Genomic DNA, 11897 nt, shown 5'->3' on the forward strand with positions numbered 1-11897 from the left:
ATTGTATTTTAAAATAACCCATTTTTTCATTTTAAATTCTTACAAAAATAAACTTTCCATTAAAAGTAGTTCATTGTAACACATCATAAATTATTTGATTCGATTTCAATAATTTGTGTAAATTACAATAACATATTTTTACATTTATTTCAGATATAGTACAAAAGAGTAAAAAAAATAAGAAAAGATAATGTCAAGAAAAAAGAAAAAAAAAAGATGATATCAAATTAAATGAATGTTGCGTGTGTCAAAATACCATTTTTCTTACAATTTTTCATCCTCTTCTGGTAGTTGTTGCCACAAGCAAAGCACACACACTGAAAACTGAGTCTAGAACTACTGAATACTCTAGAATGAAATTCCACTGCACACATTCTTCATTCCAATCTTTCTTCCTCACTCTCACCTTTTAAAAGATGCCATCACCTTACCCTCTCAGAAACCTCACCACCCCATCACCACCACTTCTCCATTTTCTTCCTTCAACCCCTTTCACTCTCTCATTCTTCCACCCTCCATTATTCCATTCCCATGCCATGATGCCTTCATTTTCTTCCTCTGCATCTTCATCTTCTTCTTCACCTTCTCCGTCAACATCCTCCAACCCCCAACAACACCACGAACAATATTCTCAAAACAACCTTAACCAACACCTCTCCCACGTTCTCAAATACCACAACCAAACCAAGCACAACCTCAACCATTACGCCCGGGGGCCTCACGGCCTCGACTGGGCCAACCAGCCCAACCCGTTTCGTAGATACCTCTCCGCTCCTCTCATCTCTCTTCTCCACCCACAACCACCGTATCAACCACCGCTTTACCACTCTCTCTTCCTTTCTTTCCCCTCTCCCCACCCCATTTCCCAATCCACCGTTTCACAGTTCCTCTTCGATTCCCTCGCCCTCTCCGCCTGGAAAACCACTGGCTTCTCCACTTGGTCCCTCAGAGTTAACCCCAGTAGTGGCAATTTGCACCCCACTGAAGCCTACATCGTTGCCCCACCCATACCCTCTATCTCTGATTCCGCTTTTGTCGCTCATTATGCCCCAAAGGAGCATTCTTTGGAACTCAGAGCCCAAATCCCATCTGGGTTTTTCCCCAAGTTTTTTCCAACCAATTCGTTTCTGGTTGGGTTGTCCTCGGTTTTCTGGCGTGAGGCTTGGAAGTATGGGGAACGCGCGTTCAGGTACTGCCAATTTTGTGCTTAAATTATCCCCCTTTTTCAAATGTTTAATTAGTAGTGCTATAAATACTACACATTTGGTGAGTGGTCATTTAAGTCTTAAAACATTGTTTTAGTTTGTCATCGAAGTTTGTTAAAGATGTTATTTTGTTAATTCTTTTATTGTAAAAATATTCTCTTTTTTAATAAGCATGATATAGTTTATGCATGTGTTAATATGTAGGAACTCTCTTCATTTAGCTTCTCTCAGTGTTGATGATGATTTTAGTTTGTGCATCATGGAGAAGTTTAATTCACTTTTCTATTTTTTCATTTTATAGAAGTAATTATGGAGAAATTTATCTAGACAAGGAAAAATTCATTAACTTAGGGACTGAACTGATAATATTTTGTACTTCAGAAATTGTCTAAGTAGTTTTGTTAAATTAATAATCACTTAAGAGAGAATAAAATAGGGACGGAATTGATGGTTTATTCAATTCAGGTACTGTAACCATGATGTTGGTCATGCCATTGGGGCAGTTGCCATGGCTGCTGCGAGTCTTGGTTGGGATGTGAAGGTTTTGGATACCTTGGGGTGTGAGGAGTTGAAGAGGCTCATGGGGCTTCATGTTTTCCCTGATTTTGAGATTCCGTCGCGTGCTGTTAGAGGGAAGATTCCAGAAATTGAGTTTGAGCATCCTGATTGTGTGATGCTGGTTTATCCGAGTGGGGTTGATGGATTTGATGTTAATTGGAAGGAATTAAGTGAAGCTATATTGGGGTTTGATAAGTTGGAGTGGAAGGGGAAACATAATTACCTTAGCAAAGAGCATGTGTGTTGGGATGTTATTTATAGGACTGCTGAGGCTGTGAAGAAGCCTTTGAGATTGGGGGATAAGTTCTCGGTTGAGCCGTTTCAGAGGAGTGGTGTTTGTGGGGAGGGTTTTTATAAGGGGTTAACTATGAGGGAAGTTGTTAGGAAGCGAAGGAGTGCTGTTGATATGGATGGAGTAACTAAAATTGAGAGAGATGCATTTTATCAAATTCTGTTGCATTGTCTTCCTTCAGGTTGCCTGGGTGGAGGGAGGCAAAGAAGGCAGCTGGCTTTGCCATTTCGGGCTCTTCCATGGGATGCTGAGGTGCATGCTGCTTTATTTGTTCATAGAGTGGTGGGATTGCCTCAAGGATTGTATTTCTTGGTGAGGAATAAAAATCATTTTGATGAATTGAAGAAAGCTATGCTACCTGACTTTTTGTGGACCAAACCAGAGGGCTGCCCGGATGAGCTTCCACTGTATGAACTGCTCAGATCTGATTGCCGGCAGCTTGTGAAGCAGCTTTCGTGCCACCAGGTATGTGGCAATGGGTGATTGCCTACTTGTCTTTTGAATTTTGCATTGCTTCATGATGTTTCTTAAAGTCCGTGAATTATGTTGTACATGATCAAATAATTTTCTAGTTAGATTGTGAAATGAAACACAGTCATTGAGGAGATGAGAGATGATAGGTTTCTGGAAAATGAAACCTGTCTTTCTCACTCCAAAACACCAAAGTAAGTCCCAAAGGGAAAAGAATGGTATACTCTTGTATTAACAGCAATCAAAGTACAAGTACAATGGGTATAAGCGGGAGCCTAATCCCCCTCCTCAGGTTCTAGCCCTGACTATACAAAGTAAAGTCTTAACTAACTTAACAGAAATACAATGGTTCTGTTTTATATGCAAGCACACCCGCTCCTTCCTAACTGTTAATACAGTTAGGCTCTCCAACTTACTTTCCTACCTTTCTCCTTCTCTCATACACTTTCCAGCCTCTAACAAGAGATGTCTTTATTAGCATGAAAGTCAGGGTTTATGCTACTGTTTTTAATAGATAACGGAGTTAAATTTGGATTTTGCTTTGAAGCCGTAATTATTATTTAAACACATTTTATTTGGTTTGTATAAATTAATAAGATATCCATCCACTTCACAATTATCACATACTGTCTGGTAGTTTTGTCTCTACTGAATAAGTGAATAGACGGTTGTTTATTCCTGATAGCATCATAGATGGGATTTGTGTATCTGGGTATCAAAGCTTTGACTTATTGCCGTGCTTTATTATCTTAAGATCTAATGGTTGAGGTACAGAAATGGTTTAGCTTTTGATTGATATATTGATAACTTTAATGTACAATGATATTATACCATTAATTGTATAACACTAATATCAGTCTTATTTCTAATTAGAATCTGAACTGATACTCCATGAATATTGTATATCCTGCTTTACAAGTGTATCACGTTCTTGCAGGACATTGCAAGTGATGGTTGCTTCAGCCTTGGTATGTTGGCCCGCATGGAACCTACTTTGTGTGAAAAGAATGTCTGGATGTATCCACGATTATTTTGGGAAACTGGAGTCCTTGGACAGGTGCTGTACCTTGAAGCACATGCTATTGGAATCTCAGCAACTGGAATTGGTTGCTTCTTTGATGACCCTGGTATGATTCTTTGTTCACCACTGCTTTGAGAACTTTGGTCTGGTGGCCGTTATTTCTTTTTTTTTTTTTGAGTCCTTGTCAAAAGCATTCACATCAATTGCACTTTTATATATTGGAAAAGTATTCAATACTTAAGCATATTAATTGAACTTTTCACATCAAGTGAGTGTTGATAACTTGACATCTTTCTTCAATGTTGCATTATGCTAACATGTATTAAAGTTTTAGTTTCTAAATTGTCTCTTTTATGCAGCCATTTCTCATTTAACATTTGGTTGAACTTGGATTTTAAATTTGAATTAAGTATATGGTACTACAATTAGATAGAAACTGCACCGAGGTCCCTAAAGATATTCATTGAAGTAAAATCATGTTTGATGTGATGATAACGTTTGCAGTGTTATTCACAATTTATGGTGACGATGGGAACTTTGGACCTTTATCTTATAGTAAGTAGTTCAATATCTGAGTGCTGGCAGATTTCCTTGTTAAATTATAGGAAACAGAGATATATTATGCTCAAACCGTATATTTTTGAGACACATGTTTTATTTACATTGGGGAAATGAAACCAATACAATATTTGAGACACATGTTTTATTTACATTGGGGAAATGAAACCAATACAATAAATAGAGAAGATTTTGATATCCTCCAATAATAAAGGTATGATATGAGAATAAATAAAAATGTTTCACTTGAGATTGAAAAGAAATTTTCTAGAGGGCTTGATTGATCCCTCTCATAATCTTCTATTTATAAAAATAAATTGATGCAAGAGTACATGATAATTAGGGTAATCTTAGACACAATATAATCATGATAGGGTAACCTAGACACAATATAATCATGATAAATAGGGTAACCTAGACATAATATAATCATGATAAATAGGGTAACCTTAGACATAATATAATCATGATAAATAGGGTAAATATTCTAAAACTCCTCCTCAAGCTGAAGCATACGAATTGTATGTGTCAAGCTTGGAATAAATAAACTCATTCCAACAAAATCAACTTGTCTAAAATGTCGAGGCAATAGACGTGGTAACTCTGGCTTCGAATAAGAATAAGATGTACATATGCTTATAAACCAAATTGGACTCACAAACCAGTGTAACCAAAGAGACTCTCATAAGCTTATGGAGAATAATATTTGACAACCACGAAACTTCATCTAACACCATGAACCTTTATGTAGGATGACTTTGACAAAGTTGATTTCCATCAAAAGTGAATGATGAGTGGTAGACAACGACAAACTGCAGAGACTGGATTGTCATCAAATAAGGATGGGGCCTGCATGGCTTAAAGCGACAAACTATAGAGATTGGATTCCATTAAATATGGATGGGCCTTGCAATAGCTAAAAGCGACAAACTACAAGGACTAAATCCATCACTGGCTGATGGGACTTGTAGTGGTTGAAACAAACTGCAGTGACTAAACTTCCATGACTGATTGATGGGGTCTACGATGGTTGATAATGGCTGCCGTGTAATTCAAATTCTGTTTTTTCTGTTATTGTATAATCTTCAGGTGTATATAAACAATGTACCCCATTCATTCTTTTAATGAGAGTTTATTTTTTCTGATATACTTCTGTGATATTAGTCTTCTCTGCAATAGCTTTCGTTGGTTCCAATAGTGGTATCCAGAGCCAAGGTTATAGAACCTGGTGCGTGTGTGTTTGCTCATCACAAGAGAACCTACTGTGGTTGAGAAGGGTGGTTGTAGCATCTTAACGAAAGACAAGAAGACTGTTCTTGATCAAGAAGTTGGCAGAAATGGCTGATGTATCCTCGATACAATTTCCAGTTCTTTCAGACAAGAATTGGAATCGCTGGAGCACCCAGATGCGTGTGATGTTTCGGGTACAAGGAGTCAGTGATGTTGTTGAAGGATCAGAAGCAGATCTTTCTGGCAAAGAGGAACAGAAAAAAGAATTAAAGATGAAGGATGACAAGGCGTTGTTGCTCATTCACCAGTGCGTGGATGATGCCCATTTTGAAAAAATTCAGAACGCAACTACAGCTAAGGAAGCATGGAGTATTCTGGTACGATGCTACGCTGGAGGTGAAAAAGTCAAGAAGGTAAGACTTCAAACCTTGAGGCGACAGTATGAGCATTTGGTTATGGAAGAAGGTGAAAGGGTGAGTGATTTCTTCTGCCAGATATTAACAATTACAAATCAGATGAAAGTATGTGGTGAAGCTGTCTCAGATACAATGATCATTGAGAAAATAATGAGATCATTACCGCCGTCGTTTGATTACATCGTTGTGGCCATCGAAGAATCTAAAGATGTTGAAAAACTCAAGATAGAGGAGCTTCAGAGCTCATTGGAGGCACGTGAGATGAAGATACTAGACAGAAACTCTGTAAGACGCGATAATCATGCTCTCAAGGTCAAGCATATTAAAAGCGAGGAGAAAAAGAAGCCTAAGAAACGAGAAGAAAAACTGAGAAAAGGAAAGTGGAGGAAAGATGGCAGTGATGCTGATACAAAAGATGGCAGTGGTGCAGATACAGAAGAACCAGATGATAAAACTGGTTCAACAAGAAAGAAAATTTCAAGAAAGGGTCAAAGAAGAAAGACAAAAGGAATATTGAGTGTTTCAACTGTCATAGATATGGACACTTTGCATCTGAATGCTTCCCAGAAAAGGCGAGTCAAAAGAAATCTCAAGGCAAAGAGAAAGAAGCTCTTATTGTACAGGAAGAATCGGATGAAGAGACACTAACATTGATGGTGATGACAACCATGGAATGTGAGAAACCGGTGAATAACACATGGTATCTTGACTCGGGTTGCTCGAATCACATGACATGCAATAAAGGATGGCTTGTTAACTTCGATGACACAAAGAAAAGCAAAGTAAAATTTGCTGATGACAGTACTTTGAGGGTTGAAGGCACGGGAGACGTGGTTATCAACAAAAGAAGTGGCTCACAGGCAGTGATTTCCAGCGTGTTGTACATACCTGAAATGAAATGTAATCTCCTTAGTTTAGGACAATTAGTCGAAAAGGGATTCACAGTGGTCATGGGTAATCAGAATCAGGTGAAACTATATGATAAAAAGGGAAGATTAGTATTAACCAGTAACCTTTCAAAGAATAGAACGTTTCAAGTGCGTTTTGATGCAGCAGAAAATACACAATGCCTATCTGTTTTGAAGAATGACGAGAGTTGGACATGGCACTTGCGCTTTGGTCACTTAAACTTCAGAGATTTGCAGAAACTCAAGGAAAAATCCATGGTGTCAGGTATGTCACATATTTCTTTACCTATTGATGCTTGCAAATCTTGTTTGACAGGCAAACAACCAAGAAAAATGTTCCAGACACAAGTTGAGACAAGATCGAAGGAATGCTTGAACGTGGTACATGCTGATATTTGTGGACCACTGGACACGTTGTCATTGGCTGGAAATTGATATTTCATCGTCTTTGTTGATGAATTTAGCAGGATGTGTTGGGTGTTTGTGATTAAAACAAAAGGTGAGGCACTTGATGTCTTCAAGAAATACGTGGCTAATGTGGAAAGAGAAAGTGGCAAGGTCTTGAAGATTTTACGAACTGATGGCGGAGGAGAGTTCACCTCACACGCGTTTGAAGCTTTCTGTCAAGAGAAAGGCATAACACATGAGGTAACAGCACCATACACGCCTCAGCATAACGCACTTGTAGAAAGAAGAAACCGGACTATAATGAACATGGCCAGATGTCTTCTTAAGGAGAAGAACTTGCCACAAAACCTGTGGGCTGAAGCCGTGACGACAGCTGTCTATCTCCTCAACAGGTGTCCAACCAAACGGATAGAAGGAAAGGTTCCTCTGGCAGTCTGGACAGGATCGACACCATCAGTAAAACATTTAAAGGTTTTTGGTTCATTAGCATTTGTTCATACTGCAGATCATAAGAGAACCAAACTTGAAAGCAAAAGCGAGCCAATGGTGTTTGTCGGCTACCATCCGACTGGTGCTTACAAGCTCTATGATCCGATGAGGCGGAAAATGACCATTAGCAGAGATGTGATCGTGGTAGAGAAAGAATCTTGGGATTGGAGTTACATGCATACAGATTCAAAGAAGTTTCTGGTTCGTGAGCCCACTGATGATCTCGAACATGAAGAAACTGAAGTAGGACAGAGGGTGTCTCTGTCGATCATAGCAATGAAAATCAACGACCAAAGAGGCAAACTGTGAGATCATCCAGACTTGACGATTATGAAGTGTACTCAGATGCTGCGCTCGATGAAGAAGGAAGGGTAATTCACATCGCTTTAATGGCAGGAGCAGAACCAGTGGATGTGAACGCTGCCTTAAAGCAACCTGAATGGAGAAATGCCATGATAGAGGAGCTTCAGTCGATTGAAAGGAACAACACATGGAAGTTGGTGGATCTTCCACGTGGCAAGCGAAGTATAAGTGTCAAATGGGTATTCAAAAGGAAGCTGAATCCTGACGGAAGCATGTCAAAATACAAAGCGCGTCTTGTGGCAAGGGGTTTTTTGCAGAAGAAAGGTGTCGATTTTGACGAGGTGTTTGCACCGGTTGCAAGGTTGGAAACCATACGACTTGTTATAGCAGTTGCATGTGCACGAAGATGGCTAATTTTCCAGATGGACGTGAAATCTGCCTTTCTCCATGGCACAATCGAAGAAGAAGTCTATGTTCAGCAACCCCCAGGATTCGAAGAAAAGGACAAAGAAGGGAAAGTATACAGATTGCAGAAGGCATTGTATGGCTTACGTCAGGCACCCAGAGCCTGGAACAGAAGGATCAACGCATCACTCATTCATCATGGATTCGAAAAATGCAAAGTCGAGCACGGGTCTATGTGAAGCAGACTACAGGAGGTAATTTGCTTATTGTTTGTTTGTATGTAGATGATTTACTTGTAACAGGTTCACAGCTGAAGGACATAGATAGATTCAAAGAATTGATGAAGTCAGACTTCGAAATGACCGACTTAGGAGAACCTAGTTATTTCCTTGGAATGGAGTTTACACGTTCAAGCAGAGGACTCGTTATGCATCAACAGAAATATGCAAAGGAGTTGCTCGAACGCTTCAAAATGCATGAGTGTAATGCTGCACGAACCCCTTTAGAAGCAAATGTAAAACTTGGGAAAGATGAAACCGAAGAAGAGGTAGATGAAACAAGATTCAAACAGATTATTGGATCCCTGAGGTTCTTGTGCAACAGCAGACCTGATTTAGTGTTTGGGGCGGGCTTAGTAAGTAGATTTATGAGTCAGCCGAGGAAGAGTCATATGGAATCTGTGAAACGCATCTTAAGATACATAAGAGGCACCTCAAATTATGGAATATTGTTCCCATATGGAAGTCATGAAGATTGCTTGGAGCTCACAGGGTACTGCGACTCTGATTATGGAGGTGATACAGTTGAAAGAAAGAGTACATCAGGGTTCATCTTCTTTATGGACGGTGCACCAGTCTCATGGTCATCCAAGAAGCAATCTGTTGTGGCTCTATCTAGCTGTGAAGCAGAATACATCTCAGGGTGCTATGCTTCCTGTCAAGGAGTTTGGCTTGAAGAACTGTTGAGAGAGCTGCAGATGATAATGGAGAAACCAGTGAAGTTGAAGATGGACAACACCTCAGCCATCAACCTTGCACGAAACCCAGTAAGTCATGGGAGAAGCAAACACATAGAGGTGAGGTTTCACTTCTTGAGAGACATTGTTAACAAAGAAAGGATTAAATTGTGTTACTGCAAAGCTACAGAACAGCTAGCAGACTTGTTTACAAAACCTCTGGCTGCTGACAAATTTGAAGTCATGCGGGAAAAGATTGGGATTGTGTCACTCAAGGATTTGAATTAAGGGAGAGTAATGGCTGCCGTGTAATTCAAATTTTGTTTTTTTCTGTTATTGTATAATCTTCAGGTGTATATAAACAATGTACCCCATTCATTCTTTTAATGAGAGTTTAGTGTTGAAATTCCTTGGTGTTAACCAGTTGATAACACCGACTCTCCTTAGAGACTTTTAAATAAATGACACAAAGCATCAAGAACATCACATCTACTACAATATGCAAAGCTAAACAAATATTATGAAAGGAGGCTAAGGAACCATGCTGAAACAGAGGTAAAATGTTGAAATAGAGAGTTTTTTCTTTTTTTTTATTTGGTCGAGCGAGACGAACGACAGTTGTGAAGTGTGATTCTAACACTAGTAGGGTGGTATGTGACAAACACGCCGGAAGCTTATAAGAGAGAAGTCGTGCGTTGCGTGTGGATGAGAATGAGGCAACGACTAGGGATGGGTCGCGCTCCTCGAGGCGCACAAAACCCCTAACTTTGCCAAAGAAAATGTGACGACGGCGGAGGCGGATGTCGGACAGATGTCGGACAGATGTGGCACGCGTGGCGGCGCTAGGATGAAAAGTAACCCTCTTGCTCAAGGAGGCGATCCAGAATCACTAGTCGTTGGACTAAACTGTGGCAGCAGATGAGTAGACGATGGTCGGCAGGGACAACGACGAACGGTGGGCAGCGACATGAGTAGACGATGGTCGGCAGCGGACAACGACGAACGGTGGGCAGCAGTGGACAGCGACAGACAACGACGGACGATACGGACAGTGTCGAACGACGTCAGGAATAGAGGTTGATGGTGAAAAACTTCTGTGGACAGTCACTGGCTTCCGGCTACCGGGGGCAACAAAGATAGAGTAGGAAGAGACTCAGAGAACCTGCTCTGATACCAACTTGAGATTGAAAAGAAATAATTCTAGAAGGCTTGATTGATCCCTCTCCTAATCTTCTATTTATAAAAATAAATTGATAAAAGAGTACATGATAATTAGGATAACCTTAGACACACTATAGTCGTGATAGGATAACCTAGACACAATATAATTATGATAAATAGGGTAACCTAGACATAACATAATCATGATAAATAGAATAGTCCTAGACACAATATAATCATGATAAATAGGGTAAATATTCTAACAGTTCCCAGTTATACATATAATCTAGATATTCCTAATTATATATGATTTGTTCCTTATTTCTATATTTATAGGGCTTCTCCTCGAACTTGAGCATATAAGTCAAATGTGCTTAGTTTGCTCCAAATATGTGATCAACTGTTCACTATGGTTGACAAATCTAGCAGTGATTGTACTTTTAGATGGAGAACCAGATTCTAGTATCCTCTTATTTCCTTTCTTTTCCAGCAATTGAATTGTGGAGTCATAATCTTTAACAAGTATTTAGTTGTAGCAACTATATGCAGGTGAGTTAAGCACTTGTTTTGGCTCACAAAATTGGTTATAGAGGAGAAGGAATGATATGAAAATAATGCTAAGGATGGATTAGCTTGAGTTTTAATGTTATTCTGTGCAACACTTGTATGCTTAATCATGGGACAACAGAAGAAACGTTATGTACTAATACAATTGAAGTCTTATACTTCAACACTCCTAAATTGTGAAAAACTTACTTGTACTGTACTTGCATTTTGGAATTCTTACAGTTGTTGAAAATATTGTGATCTTTTGCAGTTCATCAGCTCCTTGGCTTAAAAGACTCAACATTCCAGAGCCTCTATCATTTTACTCTTGGAGGTCCTGTCTTAGACAAGCGCATAATGAGTTTACCAGCATATCCAGGCCCTGATGTTGATGCTTAAAGCTGCACCAATGAATTCAAATTATCATTCAATGCTCACAGGCCATGTTGGATGAATCCCTGTCAAAACCACACTTCCTAGTAAAATTCTATATATGTGAATCCCTGACATAGGTGAAATAATCTTGCCTGCATAAACTACTACAGATAAAATTTTGACCTTGGTAACAAATTACCTTGTATTGTAAATGTAAAATAATCATCACAGCAATAAGTTCGAGTTAGGAATTGTACTAAAATAATGAATAAATGGTATATCATTTTGTTGTGTAGTTAGCTTTAGAGATTGGTATATCGGTTGAACAAGCCAGTGATAAATCTCTCTTCTATATAAGCTACATTGTCTTTCTTTGTATCATCAATTTTTTATTAAGTATATTTCTTTTATAATTTTTCTGTCATCTTCTATATCTTAGTTTCTTTTTCTATTTTTGAACTCTGGTTATTTATTCTTTTAAACATAATTTAGTTCTTTGTTTAAGTTTGTTAAATTTATTATTTTGTCCAATTATAATTAATTATTAATACTATTAATAATTTTAGTACAATGCTATCATTACAAAATACTACTTT

At 38.8% G+C, this 11897-nt stretch overlaps 1 protein-coding gene across 2 annotated transcripts; it reads left to right on the forward strand.

The window, feature by feature from the left end:
* Positions 1–202: 202 nt before the first annotated feature.
* LOC124824976 (uncharacterized) lies at positions 203–11682 on the forward strand. 2 transcript variants are annotated; one of them, XM_088100619.1, is made up of 4 exons: positions 203–1189; positions 1671–2520; positions 3464–3653; positions 4857–5250. In XM_088100619.1, exons 1-4 carry the CDS (start codon positions 417–419, stop codon positions 4859–4861), a joined length of 1818 nt encoding a protein of 605 aa, XP_087956745.1. In that variant the 5' UTR covers positions 203–416; the 3' UTR covers positions 4862–5250. The 2 variants fall into 2 exon arrangements, with proteins under 2 accessions (XP_087956745.1, XP_087956744.1); XM_088100618.1 differs by lacking the exon at positions 4857–5250 and adding an exon at positions 11198–11682 and having other exon boundaries at positions 220–1189.
* The last annotated feature ends 215 nt before the right edge of the window (positions 11683–11897 follow it).

This window comes from Vigna umbellata, chromosome 10 (genome assembly GCF_029865625.1).
Source record: "Vigna umbellata cultivar VRB3 chromosome 10, Vumbellata_1.0, whole genome shotgun sequence".
Lineage (NCBI taxonomy): Eukaryota > Viridiplantae > Streptophyta > Magnoliopsida > Fabales > Fabaceae > Vigna > Vigna umbellata.

Excerpts from the sequence above, each read along its gene's own strand:
- LOC124824976 (XM_088100618.1), top strand. The coding sequence starts at position 417 with ATGCCATCACCTTACCCTCTCAGAAACCTCACCACCCCATCACCACCA. Across the intron at positions 1,190-1,670 it reads TATGGGGAACGCGCGTTCAG|GTACTGTAACCATGATGTTG; the intron begins GTACTGCCAATT and ends TATTCAATTCAG. Across the intron at positions 3,654-11,197 it reads TTGCTTCTTTGATGACCCTG|TTCATCAGCTCCTTGGCTTA; the intron begins GTATGATTCTTT and ends GATCTTTTGCAG.